General features: G+C 36.1%; 1 protein-coding gene across 1 annotated transcript; it reads left to right on the forward strand.

Annotated features, from left to right (window-relative positions):
- Nucleotides 1-8,840: 8,840 nt before the first annotated feature.
- Nucleotides 8,841-12,880, forward strand: LOC137034350 (leucine-rich repeat neuronal protein 4). Its single transcript, XM_067407196.1, has 2 exons — nt 8,841-8,972; nt 10,542-12,880. The coding sequence occupies exon 2, from the start codon at nt 10,547-10,549 to the stop codon at nt 11,273-11,275; it is 729 nt and encodes a 242-aa protein (XP_067263297.1). The 5' UTR covers nt 8,841-8,972; nt 10,542-10,546; the 3' UTR covers nt 11,276-12,880.
- The last annotated feature ends 3,677 nt before the right edge of the window (nt 12,881-16,557 follow it).

The following is a 16,557-nucleotide window of genomic DNA, read 5'->3' on the forward strand; positions in this document are numbered from 1 at the left end:
AAACTAGAGTGGAAGCCAATCCAATGTGATTTGGTAGGGTTGGGTATTGAGACAATTTTCACGATTCGATTTCAATTCACATGCTTGCGATTTGATTATGAATTCGTTATCGATTATTTTGGATGTATATAAGTTACAGTAAATGGCAAATTTTCTAGAGGAAAAAAATCTCAACTAATGCTGTAAACTACACATGGGAGTCAGTTGGTACTACTTTACTATAATATTGAAGGTTAAAATTAACTTATTTATATATACTTAAATTACACTCAGTTATGTTTTTTATAATAAGTAAAGTTTAGAATTAAATAATCATATTTCTACTCCAATTCGTTTTTTTTTTTTTATATAAACATTTAAATTGCAGCTGTCATAACTGATTTATTCAAATGCATTAAATATTTAAGAACAGTATAATAAATATGCAACGGTGCATAGCTATATTTACAGAGGTGGAAGTAACGAATTACAACTACTCACGTTACTGTAATTAAGTAGTTTTTTCGGGTTTTTGTACTTTTTTGAGTACAATTTTTAATCTTTAATTTTACTTGTACTTAAGTACAAATTAAGCTTAGAAATCTACTTCGCTACTTGTAAAATCACATTCCGTTACTGAGTACGCCAACAATTTGAATTAATATTGAAACCATATGGCTCTGCTTTGACCAGCATATCGGTAGCCAATAAAGTTATCCGATCGTAAACGGACCAATGAAAACCCTAAAATTTTACCAGCGGCGTGTTCTCATCTCTCATATCCCCGACGCCTCCTCCTCCTGTCACTCGTTTCAGTTACAGCGCAGGATTGCAGGTATTGCGCATAATTTTAATCTTACCCGCAGGTTTGTGGAGAGCGCATTATTGTATCGCGAGAGCACATTCATGTAATGGCCGAAAACGACACAAGCTCTCAAATAAACAAGTGAACTGCCTCTCCACTGAGCGCGCGCTCTGTGTAGTGTGCAATCGCGAATCTCTCCGTGCTCTTAAAATAAACGTTGTCAAATGTTATCAAACAATCATAATAGACTTCCATGCCTGGCCGATGAAAATGCTACAGTCTCAACAAACAAAAGTGGATCTTTAATTTCTTTACAATGTAGCCTAGATGTATGTTTCAGAATGGGGCATTTATATGATTTTTACATAATAAATAACCTAGTCTGTGTAACTGCATCACTATACAAACATTATAGGTCAAACCATTCTGATGCTTTTTATCTAAATAACATTATATGGCTCTTAAAAGGGTTAGTTTAACCAAAAAAATTTTGTCATTAATTACCCACCCTCATGTCATTTCAAAGCCGTAAGACCTTCATTCATCTTCAGAACACAAATGAAGATATTTTTGATAAAATCTGCTTTCCGACCCCAGACTGCAACGCAATTGCAACTTTTGCAGGCCCAGAAAGATAGTAAAGACATTGTTAAAATAGCCCATGTGACTACAGTGGTTCAACCTTAATGTTATAAAGCGACCAGAATACTTTTTGTGTGCAAATAAAATAAAATAACGACTTTATTAAACAATTTACTCCCTCCGTGTCACTCTCTGACGGTGTTCGTGTGAGCACCACAGCGCATGCATGTGACGCTGACACAGAATCCGGCCAATAAAATGAGCTGACTGTGTTTACCACGTCAACAGTGTCAGAGACTGACATGGAAGAGAATAAATTGTTGAATAAAGTGTTTTTTTATTTTTTTTATTTTGTGCACAATAAGTATTCCGGTGGCTTCATAACATTAGGGTTGACCCATTGTTGTCACATGACTGTTTTAACTATGTCTTTACTACCTTTCTGGGCCATAAAAAGTGGTAATAACGTTGCAGTCTATGGAGGGTCAGAAAGAGCTCAGATTTCATCAAAAAGATCTGAATTTGTGTTCTGAAGATGAACGAAGGTCTTATGAATTTGGAACAACACGAGAGTGAGTAATTAATGACAGAATTTTCATTTTTGGGTGAACTAACCCTTTAAGATACAGCGCATATAAAAATTCAGTGTTATATTTCATATACCTCAACTGAATTGAGGTAATTTGTTTTTGTTCCTGTTTAATTACTGTTTTTTTTGTCTTTTTTTGTAAATTCAATTCAGTTTGAAATCAAGCTTTCTTGTGCTGCATGTGAGCTACTGCAACAAAGTTACCCTACTGTAAAGACACAAATACACAGAGTGAGCAAATATTTAAGTGAAATTATTGTAACAGTAATTGATCAATGTTATTGGTATTTAAAATTATACTGAATATTGATCATTTGTATTGTATTGAAGTTAGAAATTCCAGTATTGTGACCACTAATTCATGCACTTCATGAATAAGGTGAAAGTGCTTTGTTAAAAAGTAGCTACTTTCTACTGATGATTGAATATTGTTTGGCAATTCATTAAATATCGCCGGCTAAAAAGTAACTAGTAATTTTATTACTTTGAGTAGTTTTTGAGAAGAGTAATTTGTACTTTTACTCGAGTACTTTTTTGACACCAGTACTTTAACTTGTAATTGAGTATTATTTCAGCAATGTAACAGTACTTGTACTTGAGTACAAATTTTTAGTACTCTTTCCACCACTGTATATTTATCAGAATGCTGCTTTCTAGAGTTCACTTTTCTAGCTGACTGAGTTTACTGTCCGAGGTTGAAACACTGATTGAGCTATTACACGAGACATGATACAGATTTCGGTAAGTTGTACTATATATTTTAACATACCTTCAGATGTTTAGTCGTTTATTTCATGCTCTAACTGGTATTAAAGTCGAGGAGAGGATGTTCACATGTGCTTGTGCTGCCGCTTCTCTTTAACTGAGGTGCTAAAGTGATCTGTCACACCACATTAAACAGCACAAAAAAACGGTATTTATTTTTTGAATCTCATAATAAGATCGACGTCATTTGAAATCTGAGACTTTGCTTCATATCAAAAGTAACAAAGCACAAAGATTGTTGCGATTTATTGGTTGGGAGGCATGCTACATATTCTGCTCATTCATCAACTGAAAACAGACTAGACTAATCAATTCTTGCGATTTAAGAATCAATATCGGTTCGTAAAATTTAGAATCGATTAAAATCGAGAAATCTATATTTTTTTACCAAGCCCTACTCTCCATTACACTGTGCCTCGTAGACAAAACAAAATGCTCCGAACAAACATAAAATCCCCCGACCTGATCCGGGACGTCATTAAATTAAACCATCCACTTGTTTCTGATGCTGGGATCCTTCTAAGGTTTGTACAGAGATGCAAACAAGCTGTTTAAACTGGATGCTTAAAAGCGAAGTTCTTCCATTTGTCCTGTTGTCGACAGATCTAAAGAGTATGTCAGAAACTGAACACGCACACATCTGTATAATGTGTCCAGTGTAGACAGTGTCAATGATTATAATGGGTTCTATGTGTTTTCTGTCAGCCGTTAAGCGACTGAATGCCAGAGGCCTATAGTGAGATGATGTATAACGATTTGTCTATGTCTTGCTCTGGATTCAGGCATATGCAAATGTATTTGCCTGTGTGATGTCACAAAAAAACGCAACATCAAAAGGAGCCGTTTTCTGGAGCTTGGTTAAGTCAATGCTTTGTTTATGATGAGGAGGTGGTTTTAAGCTATTAAATATGCAGGATGTTTTAATGGTACAAAATGTCTACTAAGAGCAGTAATTAACAGTAAACTTTCGCACACACTCTCCATGACCTGTAGAAACTAGACTGTCTGCCAGCCCCTTTAGTAAAGTCTGGACATTTTTTATCAGATTACAGTTTCTGATAACTTTCAGGAATTATATTGCACAATTTACTGAAGTACCAATGCAATGTGTTACACAACCACATCCTCTATTTGAGTTGAAACAAGTATGTAGCCAATTGAACAAAAATATCCGGCCAACTTGGTCGGACCAAATATAGAAATGTACACTCAGTTAGCCAATCGTTATCATGAAATAAACCTGACGCAAAGCGGAAATCAAATCAAAGCAAAGCAATCAGCCTAGCAACATGACGAACACTATAACGGTAATAAAGTAATATTAAAACTGAAGTTTTCTTTAGTCATTTGCACTGCAATCAATAACAGAGATGTAATATGGCAGCAGTTGCATTTGAAATGAGAGTAGGAGTCTGCGGTGTGATACAAGAGACATGAATGTTGCATCAGAATCAGTTGCATAAACGAGTATACTGATAAACAGCATTGCCATGGAAGATGGCAACTATTAGGAAATATTAGAATGATGGATGGCGCAATTGATCAATCAGAATTTGTTGTTCTATAAAGAGCAAGTTTTTTAAGAGTTATAAGCTATGAACCGAACTAACAAGCAACAAGGTGAATCACATTACAATCTTTGATCTGAAGCAAAAAAATTATTTGAAAATCAGACAAAAAGACAAAGGTACAAGACAGCTTTAACGTGTATGTATAATTTTGAAACAATTTGAGAGTGTAGGGAGACTATTACGTCATTTGCAGTGCTTCATAGGAGTAGGTGGAAGCTAAAGCGTTCTTTTGGAGCACTTTTTATCTTCTTTTTCTTCTATAGATATAATCAACAACTTTAAATAAGTAGTTTTATATCTCACCATTGTTTTTAATTTGATTGTCATTCACAATGCTTCATGGGATTGTAGTTCTTTCCCTCACTAAAGATGTTAAGTACACAGTTTTGTATATTTGTCTGATTTTCAAATACTTTTTCAAAAACTTTTTCAAAAAGTTTGTAAGGTCGGCATGAAACTGAAGTTGCGATAGTCTTTTCTTCCCTATTGTGACATATATCCAGTTGAAATGGCTTTTTGAACAAGAAAAATCGTTGGATTGTTGTGTTTTCTCATTTGAGTGACAGCTTGTCCCATCCTCATGCCAATGAACATCAGAGAAGAGATGTTGCTGCAAGAGGGAATATATTTTGATTAAAGATTATGTGGACACATGATGCTGCGTAATGCTATATTTCAATTTATTGCTGATGGCTTCAACAAAAGCATAGGCTACCACCGACTGAAATCCTCATAGCTGAAAGATCTGTTTTAAAGGATTATTGCCCTATAAAGAAAATGAATGGGATTTTTACTTTTGGAACATGACTGCTGTGCTCTATTTTGAGAGGAAAGTATGCCGTAAAAGTGAAGAATAGAATGTAGTGGGCAGAATTTGCAATTAAAGGATTAGTTCACTTCAGAATTAAAATTTCCTGATAACTTACTCACCCTCATGTCATCCAAGATGTTCATTCCTTTCTTTCATCAGTCAAAAAAAAAGTTTTTTTGACAGGATTTTTCTCTACATGGTGGATTTCAATGGGGTTCAAAGGGTTGAAGGTCTAAATTGCAGTTTCAGTACAGCTTCAAAGGGCTCTACACGATCCCAGTCGAGGAATAAGGGTCTTATCTAGTGAAAAAAAAAAAGGAAAAAAGTACTTTTTAACCACAAATGCTCGTTTTGCACTGCTCTGCGATCTGCCAGAAAGGTCATGCGTGGCGTAGGCGGAAGTACCGTGGTAGTGCGAAAAACTTCCGATATCATTGTTTTACCTTTTTTTTTTTTTTTTTTTGTAAATGGCGTCTGGCTTAATCTTGGCACGTTCCCTTTGTAGACTCTGGATTGGTACTTACACCTACGTCACCCGTGACCTTTGTGACATGATCACGTCATGTGTGGCGGATTGCAGAGCAGTGAACATCTTGGATGACATGGTAAATTATCAGGAAATTTTCATTCAGAAGTGAACTAATCCTTTAAATAATTTCAGACTCCTCATGACTGCTCCTTTCCAGTTTAATACTATTAACTGCTGCGTAATAGGGACAGGATGTACTTTTAAACTAAACAAGACAAAACATAAAGTGTTAAACAAAACAAAAATCCTCTATAAACTAAACATGTAGTGCTGCCCTGGTTACAGCCATTTCGATGAATCAGACATAATAACGCTCAAATACACAACTGTGATAAAACACACATACACACATAGGCAACAGCTACACCCTGAAAACACACACGCTTATTTCATTTTCCTACTAAACACACCCTAGGTCTGACGGGATGCATGACATGCGTGCTTGTTTTCATTGCAGCTGCCCCCTTCTACAGCTGCTTTCAGCACACCAGTTAATCACCACCAGATGTGATGGAGAGGGAGAGAGAGAGAGAGAGAGAGAGAGAGAGAGAGAAGTTGAGGAGCAATATGTGTGTAACAGATTGGATATAGAGAAGTGGGAAGGTAAAAATGCTCTGTTGTTCTTCTAAAAGACACCTAAAGTGAAAAGATATAAAACAAGCAGTGCTACGTTTACATACATACACTAAAAAAAAGAGTCTGAAGCCGGACTGAATCAATAATTCGTCATTTTAAATGTCTTTTAAACGCTTTAATCGGAATGAAATCGTACCTGTGGGCGATTGTAACTCGTCTTCCAGACTGCAGCTTGATGTGCGCATGCGCTGACAAAAAGCGGTACCTCGCGACATTCAGTCTATGGTTATTACACATGTCGACACGTAACGTTAGCCTGCTTAAACACAGATGAAGACTAGCTCGACAACCACAGAGAAAAACGACAACTGCGCATGTAAACTGAATACCAAAAACAAGCCATTTCAAAAACATCATCAAAACTAGGTCTTGAAATTGAAAAATGAAGACTTGTTGCACATTTGTGTAGGCTAATATTTTTAGTTATCCATGAACAAATACAACTTTTTTACACGTGGTTTCCCCCTCTGTTTATGCCCTCCCTAGATGCCTGTATGTGAAGCTTTCCCACAGAAAAATATTCCCATATGATCGATTTTCTCTGGAAAACACATGTTCCTTAGTAGGCCTAAAACATGTATTTTTAGTAGTATTTATGATGACTGATCTGGACGCATTCAACAGTACTTTCATGTACAAAAATGGAATGATATTTTGTATTTTATATTGGTATAGGCCTAGGCCACATGAGCTTCATAATGTGTGCCAGGCTGCCAGCAGCTCATAGGGATCAGAACTGGATATTGTTGTGCATGTGTGAGCCTGTCCCATTTTTCAGAGTATGGAGAAGAAAAGGACATGTGGGTTGGCAGTTCTGAGGGAGCTTCACCATTCATTTATTTCTATAACTATGTTGAGATTGAAATTAGAGACCCGCTCCAGCCCTCCCGATTCCCGTATGTCAGTAAGAAGGCTTTGAAACAAAATACTGTTGCACCATCAGATGTTTTTAAATGTACTTCATACTGGTAAGAGGCTTGCATCCTGTGATCAGAATAGTCGAGACAGAAAAGATCTCTGTTTCCTAACTTTTGTTTGACCCTTGAAAAAGAGGAAAGTCCTCCCTAAAAGAATACAATATGGATTTGTAATCTATGCCATTACATTTAAGTTAACACCCCAAAACTCCAGCGTGTGTCAGTGTATCATCTATCCGGTGTTTCTGAACACTCTTCCTCTGGAACTGCAAAACTCCTGACAGCATGTGATCTGTTAATACTCTGTTAAATCTTTAATAGAGCACTTTATTGTCATATGTTATAGGCCTACATGTAAATGTTGTAGAAATGCTTTTGTCTTGCTCCAAAAGTTAATTAAAACGAGCATGTTAACAAACACCTTTTCTTTTTGTTATATGAAAGTAAGAAATTGCCTCTGAAACTTAGCATGTATTTCAAATGGCTTTTATTTATTTTTTTATTCATTTACTCTTGTTCTAGACCCAGCTTTTCACTCTTAAAGTATTAAAATATATCATTCAAATCTGAAATGTTCCATTTTGTTATAAAAAAAAAAACAACTTTATGGGTAACACATTATTCATTGTTAATGTTAACTATTGCAGTTTATAATATTAACAAATGGAACTTTATTATAAAGTGTTACCAGTAAAAGAGTAAAATAAACAAATAATTTTATGATTTATTGTGTGAAAAATCAAAAATGTATTCTGTATCATGTAGATGATATTTCAACAACAACAAACATTTTTTTTTTTTTTTTTTTAAGTCGGTTGTCATCTGTAACATAACATTTAAATTAAACTTGTCATTTATTGACTGTGAACCTGTGAATCATTACTGTTTACTCATTACATTTTAGGACTGTCTGTCTGAATCAGTCTGTCTGAATCCAGTTAAGTCTGACTCAACACAAAAAGTATATTGTGACGAAATAACCTTGACCACAGTGCCATATGACTGTTTCTAAGCGTGTATATACGCATTTAAGTGGTGTAAGGAAGTGTGTGATGTGTGTAAGTTTATGAATGATCTGAACTTCAACTCTTTCTGTCACTGAGTATGAAAAAAACAGACTTCCTTCTCTATGGTCAGAGCAGCTGCACCAAAACCCAACTCATACACACACATACATGCTTCCAGGATGCAGTAAATCTTTTTAGTGAAACACCAAATCCACATTTCTGGATAATACAAACTGATATTTTGATTTGAATTAAGATTGTATGAAGCTTTTCACTGAAACCTGAATCATATGCTGACCGTCTCCAAATCTGTCCGTGAAATAAAGAGCCCTTTGTTTGCTATCATAAAAGCATGACACAGGAAGGCTACGACTGAGTTGTGTTCAGTGTTTACCTTAAAATTGTTTTCATATGATCTTTTTATTAACACAATGTCAATGAGTTCCGATATAGCAGTTGCTCAACATGAACTGTGTGTGTGTGTGTGTGTGTGTGCATGTGTGTGTCCTGTCAGGTTTCTGACCTGGACATATAGCTGTAATCGCTGTGATTCATTCGAGGCATGTGCACATTATTCAACACACATTCTCTCTGACAGAAAGCCTATTAACTGAGAAAAGGTGGAGCGATGAGGGAAAGAGGGGGATGGGGTTAGGAAGAAAAAGGAGGTGATTGTAGGGGAGTTAGAGAGAGAGAGAGAGTTGTTGTGGCAAGCGAATGAGAGCAAAGGAAAGAGGATACCAGAGATTTTAAAATAAAACTTTTTGGACTCCCCTTATAGGTAAGAAATTAAAGTTCCTATCTATGTTTAATCTCTTTTTCAATATGTTAACATTGCAACTTCAGTTTTGATACAAAAGTAACTGAGAGACAGCAAGCAAAATATGGCTCAATACAAAAGCCTTTTACTTTTTAAAAAACCTTGAAGCTCTGCATTCCTTTATCTCACAGTCTAGTATTTATCTCTCTAAAGCTCATCAGTGTGGTCTTTATATGAGCTGTGTCTGGTTTAAATGAAGTTTATCAATGCAAAAGAATGTTAATCGATATCTTAACCAAGGGCAGATGACACTCACTCACACAAGTGCAACAGTTTGCTAACTGGTTTGTTTTGCAATAGAGAGTGATCTGGATGGCTGGATTGTTTGTATTCCCTCTGCTAAATGTAAACTGTTTTCTAGAGATAATCTGCTCTGGAGATGTAGAATGTCAAATGAGAAATATGAAGCAGGTTCCTAAGCTCCATTGATCGTTTACTTCGTATTCCTTAGTTCAGTGGTGATTCTTCCTTCTAGTTTCTGTTCCCCACAACCCAATTCAGGAATGCAGTTGTTACCTTTCTGCTTGATAAATGTACTCAAAGTAGTCAGATGATCACTCTTGGGAATAATGCGAATTACAAAAGAGTAAAAAAAATGAAACTATCCAGGTGTATTATGGTAATTAAGCTTTCGACTGCCAGGTTTGATGCATTAACTGAAAAAAATGTATAGATTTAATGCATTTTAAGTTCTGCCAAGTGAATAAATGCTGATATAATGGGAATTTAGCAATTGGCAAATAATTTTGAAATACAGCTGAATGACAACACAGAAGTGTTTCTTTATTTCATTTTTTAACCATCTTTTAAAGGGTTAGTTCACCCAAAAATGAAAATGCTGTCATTAATTATTCACCCTCGTGTCGTTCTACACCCGTAAGACCTTCCTTCATCTTCAGAACACAAATTAAAATCCGATGGCTCAGTGAGACCTCAATTTCCACCAAGATAATTAACACTTTCAGATGCCCAGAAAGCTACTAAAAACATATTTAAAACAGTTCATTTGACTACAGTGGTTCAACCTTAATCTTATAAAGCACTGATTTCATCAAAAAAAATCTTAATTTGTGTTCGGAAGAATAACGAAGGTCTTCTGGGTGTAGAATGAGGGTGAGTAATTAATGACATCATTTTCATTTTTTGGTGAACTAACCCTTTAATATATTTAAAAGTTTTAAAATTAAGCAACAAAAACAACAACAAAAACTTCTAACATAAATTATGCAATCTGATAATTTACTGTATAAACTCAAGAAAGGTTAATGAAATCAGTTAAAGATAACTGAAACATTCACCCAAGTCATGAATCATTTCAGTTGACTTCACTGATCTAGAGCTACATTTTATTCACTATACATACTTTTCTTTCCTAAAAACTGGTGCAAACTGAAAATATACTACATTCAAGAACTGTAATTCTTAATTTCAAGAAAGATGATTCATTGATGATTTCATTCACTGAAGGAATCAGTTGACTTCTCTGATCTGAAGCTCCATTTGTAACTTTTTTTTTTTTTTTTTCACCAGAAAACATGTTTGTGTGTGTACGTCAGGTTATCCTTCTCCTCCTCATCAACTTTCTCGACCTATCATCATCATCATCATCATCATCATCATCATCTCAGAATGCCACTCGACCCCGTTCCCACCCCTCCGAAGAAACAGATGATTACAGTGTACACGAAGACATTACCACTGAGCCTCCCAGCTCATCCTCCACTACCTCTGAAGACACAGTTGAAGGTTTTTGCGACTACAGTTTGTGTGTAGAGCATCAGCAAACCTGTGCAGAGCTCGCAGCAGTCACAGGCTGCTTCTGCCCGGGGTTAGAAAGACTCCATGCCCCGAGTCCACCGACCCTCTCATATCTGACTCAACAGGATGACAATGGGGTTCTGGTGCACTGGTGTGCTCCGCCCTCCATTGTCACCCACTACAAAGTCTTGGTGAAAGGCAAAGACAGAGATATGGATAGGGAGATACAGGTGGAAGAGAAAAAAAGGAAAACCGCATTGCGAGATGTGGCGGCTGGTGCGCTCGTGTGTGTAGTTGCGGTGAATAAGATCGGCGTCAGCGCAGAGAACCAGCAATCGTGTGCCACATTTAAACCCAAACAGTCAGTCTCTGGACTTGCGCTGAAGCTGGGCATAATTGGAGGTGTGGTGGGACTCATAGTTCTGCTGATTCTGGCTCTGCTGCTGTGGAGACACAAAAAACAGCGGGAATCTTCTGCACGAACCGAGACAAGGGGAGTTCTGTAACAGAGAGGAAGGAGCGGGCATGTGTGTGGCCATAAATATGCACTTAATCTTGGAATGAATGATAGGAGTAAATGAATGACATAGCCCACTGTGAACATGCTGGATAGAGGGAGTGTATTAATGACTCAATGAAAGAGGGGTGCAGAGAAGGTGGATGAATGAGTCAGCACATTCTTCTCATTTGGTCGTCAGTAGTGTCTAACAATGTGATTTTGGACAGGCACAAATTGCAGACTGTTGGTGTGCTGACTCTAATCATGGGCACCGTTTCAAGTCCAATTCCCAAATCATCAACACACTTTAAACTTGTGTATCTGTTTCTTCTTCCTGTATGTGATGCAGAATTATAATTTCTTATTTAGATTAAAGACTCGATCAGATAAAATGATCTGTGCACATTTTAGGTCACTTCACGGTTTTGCTACAAAAAATATATCTGTAAATAGCCTATGAGTCTTACAAAATAATAAAAGATATTTTGTATTTTTGCGGTGGTTTATTTTCTGATTAAATCAAGTGTTCCCTTGAAAATCATAGATGTATCAAAACATACTGAACATATTGACTATTGAAAATACAGTGCACAGCATGAATGAGTTGGCCCTACACCCCCTCTGAAACTTCTGAAAGAAGACATGTTAGGATGTTCCAGCAAGTCTGCTTAATCAATTAAAAAAAGAAGCATGTCAAAATTATTCAGGAAAATAAGATTTTCCTATCAAGGTGATAAAATGTTGTGTAGCAAAAATGAGTACACCCTCCTAAAAGTTACTAAATAAAATTAAATAAAAATTTCCTGGTGTAAGTTTAAGGCAGTGTTTGATCAACAGGAAAGTATGGTGAACCAAAAACCAAAAAATCATCCTCAGACTTAATGCTAACAACAAAGGAACCACTTGGGAGAGAATTGTCAGGAGACGTATTTCTTTGCACAAAAGAGGACAGTGGTACAAGAGGATTACCAAATCGTTGTTTTAAGTGTGAAAATATAGCAAAAGTAACACAGAAATTCAAAAACAATGGACTTGTGACAGTGCTCCTGAAATAATCTGGCCTTCATTTTAAGCTTTCATTTAGTGATGAGGGATTTTTTTGCTAGACAAAGAGCAGGAGATACCAAGTGAGTGTCTCAGAGCCAGCAAAAGCTATGAAAAGAGTGACTGTTTATCTCACAGAGAAAGATGCAGCCTGCAGAAATGACATGCATGGTTGTTGTTCTCACTGGAACTACCTACTGTAGCCAAAGCACAATAAACAGTCCTTACAGGACTTCACAGGACTTTTTTCAGATTTTTGCAGCCTAAAATGTCTTTTCTCAAAATGTGTGGCAATATTTACAGCATTTCTTGTTGTTTAGCAGTAAAAATATACAACAGACAACATTCATTTAACATCATTATACTTTTCTGACCTCAAGAACCATTGCAGTGCTCCAAACTAACATTTGAGGGCAGTAGCACCAGTGCTAGTTCACCCAAAAATAAAAATTCTGTCATTAATTACTCACCCTCATGTCGTTCCACACCCGTAAGATCTTCGTTCATCTTCAGAACACAAATAAAGATATTTTTGATCAAATCCGATGGCTTAGTGAGGCCTCCATTGCCAGCAAGTTCATTTACACTTTCAGTGCCCATGAAAGCTACTAAAAATGTATTTAAAACAGTTCATTTGACTACAGTGGTTCAATCTTAATGTTAAGAAGCGATGAAAATACTTTTTGTGTTGTTTTTTTTTTGTGCCAAAAAAAAAAAAAAAAAAAGACTTTATTTAACAATTTCTAGTGATGGGCATTTTCAAAACACTGCTTCATGAAGTTTCAAAGCTTTACAAATATTTTGTTTCGAATCTGTGGTTCGGAGTATCAAACTACCAAAATCATGTGATTTCAGTAAACGAAAGAATAATAGTAGTTAATAGTCTCTTATTGGCCTGTTTAGGAGACTAAGAGACTATTAAGAGACTATTAAGATCTGCCTAGTTTTCAAAACTTTTAGAAGAACATAAACACAACCCTAGGTATTTATTTGATACAGTGGCTAAATTAACAAGAAATAAAGCTTCAACTTCTGATCTTTCCAAAGAGCACAGCAGTAATGATTTTATGAACTTCTTTACTTGCAAGATTGATAATATTAGAGAAATAAATATAACCATGCACCCGTCTACTACAGTCTTGTGTCAGACAGTGCATTGTAGTGTCCCTAAAGAAAAATTCAATTCATTTACTGCTTTAGGAGAAGAAGAATTGCCTATATCGACTAAGCTATTGAAAGAGATGCTTCCAGAGGTCATAGATCCTCTTCTTAATATTGTTAATTCATCTTTATTGCTAGGATATGTACCAAAAACCTTTAAGCTGGCTGTTATTAAACCTCTTATTAAAAAAACATAACTTGATCCTAGAGAATTAGACAATTACAGGCTGATCTCAAATCTCACTTTTCTGTCAAAAATACTAGAAAAGGCAGTTTCATCACAACTATGTTCCTTTTTAGAAAGAAATAGTATCTGTGAAGATTTCCAGTCAGGATTTAGACCGTACCATAGTACTGAGACTGCTCTCATTAGAGTTACTAATGATTTGCTCTTATCATCAGATCGTGGTTGTATCTCTCTATTAGTGTTACTGGATCTTAGTGCTGCATTTGGCAATATCGATAACAATATTCTTCTAAACAGACTAGAAAACTATGTTGGCATTAGTGGAATTGCATTGGCATGGTTCTAATCATACTTATCTGACCGTTCTCAGTTTGTAGTAGTAAACAATGAGATGTCATATCAATCACAAGTTAAATATGGAGTACCGCAAGGCTCAGTACTATGACCATTGCTTTTTACTCTGTACATGCTACCGTTGGGAGATATCATTAGGAAGCATGGCGTTAGTTTTCATTGTTACACTGATGATACTCAGCTCTATATTTCTTCGCGCCCTGACGAAAATCACCAATTCGCTAAATTAACAGAATGTATAGCTGATATAAAAAACTGGATGACCAGTAATTTCCTACTACTAAATTCAGGAAAAACAGAGATTCTAATTTTTGGACCGAAAACTTCTTCACGCAATAATCTAGAATACTGTCTAACACTTGATGGCTGCTCTGTTAAGTCTTCGTCGTCAGCTAGGAACCTGGGTGTGCTCTTTGATACCAATATTTCATTTGAAGGCCATGTTACTAGCATCTGTAAAACTGCATTCTTCCATCTTAAAAATATATCTAAACTACGACATATGCTCTCAATGAAGAATGCAGAACAGTTAGTTCATGCGTTCATGACCTCAAGGCTAGATTACTGTAACGCTCTACTGGGTGGTTGTTCCTCCCGCTTGATAAATAAACTACAGCTGGTACAAAATGCAGCAGCTAGAGTCCTTACTAGAACTAGGAAGTATGACCATATTAGCCCAGTTCTGTCATCACTGCATTGGCTTCCTGTTAAACATTGTATAGATTTTAAAATCTTGCTAATTACCCCATTGACATGACAGCCAGTGCCACAGTTCCTCAACAGACCGTACATACCAGCGTGATGAATACGATCCTCAACTGGATGGAACTGAAATAAATACTTTGATTTGATTTTTTACTTCAGATTTATGATAGCAACCTGATTGTAACAAAGCACTGTTCGCCAGAGGAGAACTGGCCCCCCGACTAAGCCTGGTTTCTCCCAAGGTTTTTTTTCCCCTCCATTTTAACACCTATTTGCCACTTGTTTGCCACCTGATGTCACCTGATGGAGTTTTGGTTCCTTGCCGCTGTCGCCTTTGGCTTGCTTAGTTGGGGACACTTGACATTTGATATTCAATAGTATTCTTGACATTTATTCAACAGTGCTTCTGATCTGCCTGCATTGACACTATTATTTAAGAGCTGCTGTGCAGCCAAATTATGTACCAGTTATCAATGTAAAGCTGCTTTGACACAATCTGCATTGTAAAAAGCGCTATATAAAGGTGACTTGACTGACTTGACTGACCTTCTGTGGACATGTATTGCACTCAATCTTAACACTCTGCGCCTGGCGGGGATTCTGTAGAGATGAGTTGAGCAAAACTCCAGATCAGGGCATATAAGGAGCTCATCATCCAGGAGTTAAACACGACAGATGTGACAATTTGTCATGAACATTTACACTCCGTGTCAAGAAGGGTCAGAGCAGTATATTCAAAATTATGGAGGGCATAAGTACTAGAATATTATACATTTGTTTAATTAATTCTAGGGTGTACTCATTTCTGCAATCCTTAATTTAAACAAAATTGGCTAATTTACCTTTTTTTTTTTTTTTTTTTTTTGCTATTAATGACATATATTTCTCAGTTTTTATTATGTATATGTTTAATACATTTTAGTTTTGCCATCTTTCCATGAATTGTATTAGTGATCATGAAGAAAATACATCTTTTGTATTTGTTCAGAGGGGGTGTACTCATTTATGCTGTGCACTGTATGTCTGTTTATCACATTTAGGAGCCATCTAAAAAAGTATCAGGCATTTGTATCTAGTATAAAATGAGATATTATTAATATACATTGCTTGCAATAAAATTCTTCAGTCAGAATACATGGCTAATTTTAAAAAGCCATCAAAGGAATAGAAATCTGCTTTTTGGAACCGAATGGTGTAGTTAAGGGACTAGCAGGACTTTTCTTTGTTCCTGGAGCTAATGTACTAAACAGATAAAAGAGCATCTGAAAATATCCACAACATTTTTATAATTATAGTTGAATGCAGTTTCTGTGTTGAGGGATGCTCCACCCAAAAATTAAAATTCCCTTATAATTTACTGTCATCGTCCTCATATATACCGTCCCAGATATAACTTTCTTTCTTGAGATGAACACAAATAATAAGTGTATGGGACAATGTAATGTAGATCAAGAACTTCAGGTCTGAAATTCTAGGTTTGAACTTGTGGAGCCAAATTGTAGCAAAATACTACAACTAAATTGTGAACAAAACAGTGTAAAATGTCACATCCATAAAAAGACATTTTTATTGAGAAAAGTATTATAATAAGAAAGGAACAATACATCACTATGTGTCAGAATTAGATTTCAAGGTATTTAAAACCAATTTTATTTCTGCTGTCCATGTGACAGTGGAGTTACAGCTTCTGTATAAAATCAGTTACTTAAAATGAGGGGGTGGTTTGGTAAGTCCAGACTCTTCACATAGCTGAGTAAAATGTTAGGAATTCCTGGGATTTTTCAAATTTTTCATTTACCACAGAAATTATATCAAACAGCAGCACCTAGCCACCAACT

This window comes from Chanodichthys erythropterus, chromosome 13, assembly GCF_024489055.1.
Source record: "Chanodichthys erythropterus isolate Z2021 chromosome 13, ASM2448905v1, whole genome shotgun sequence".
Classification (NCBI taxonomy): Eukaryota; Metazoa; Chordata; class Actinopteri; order Cypriniformes; family Xenocyprididae; genus Chanodichthys; species Chanodichthys erythropterus.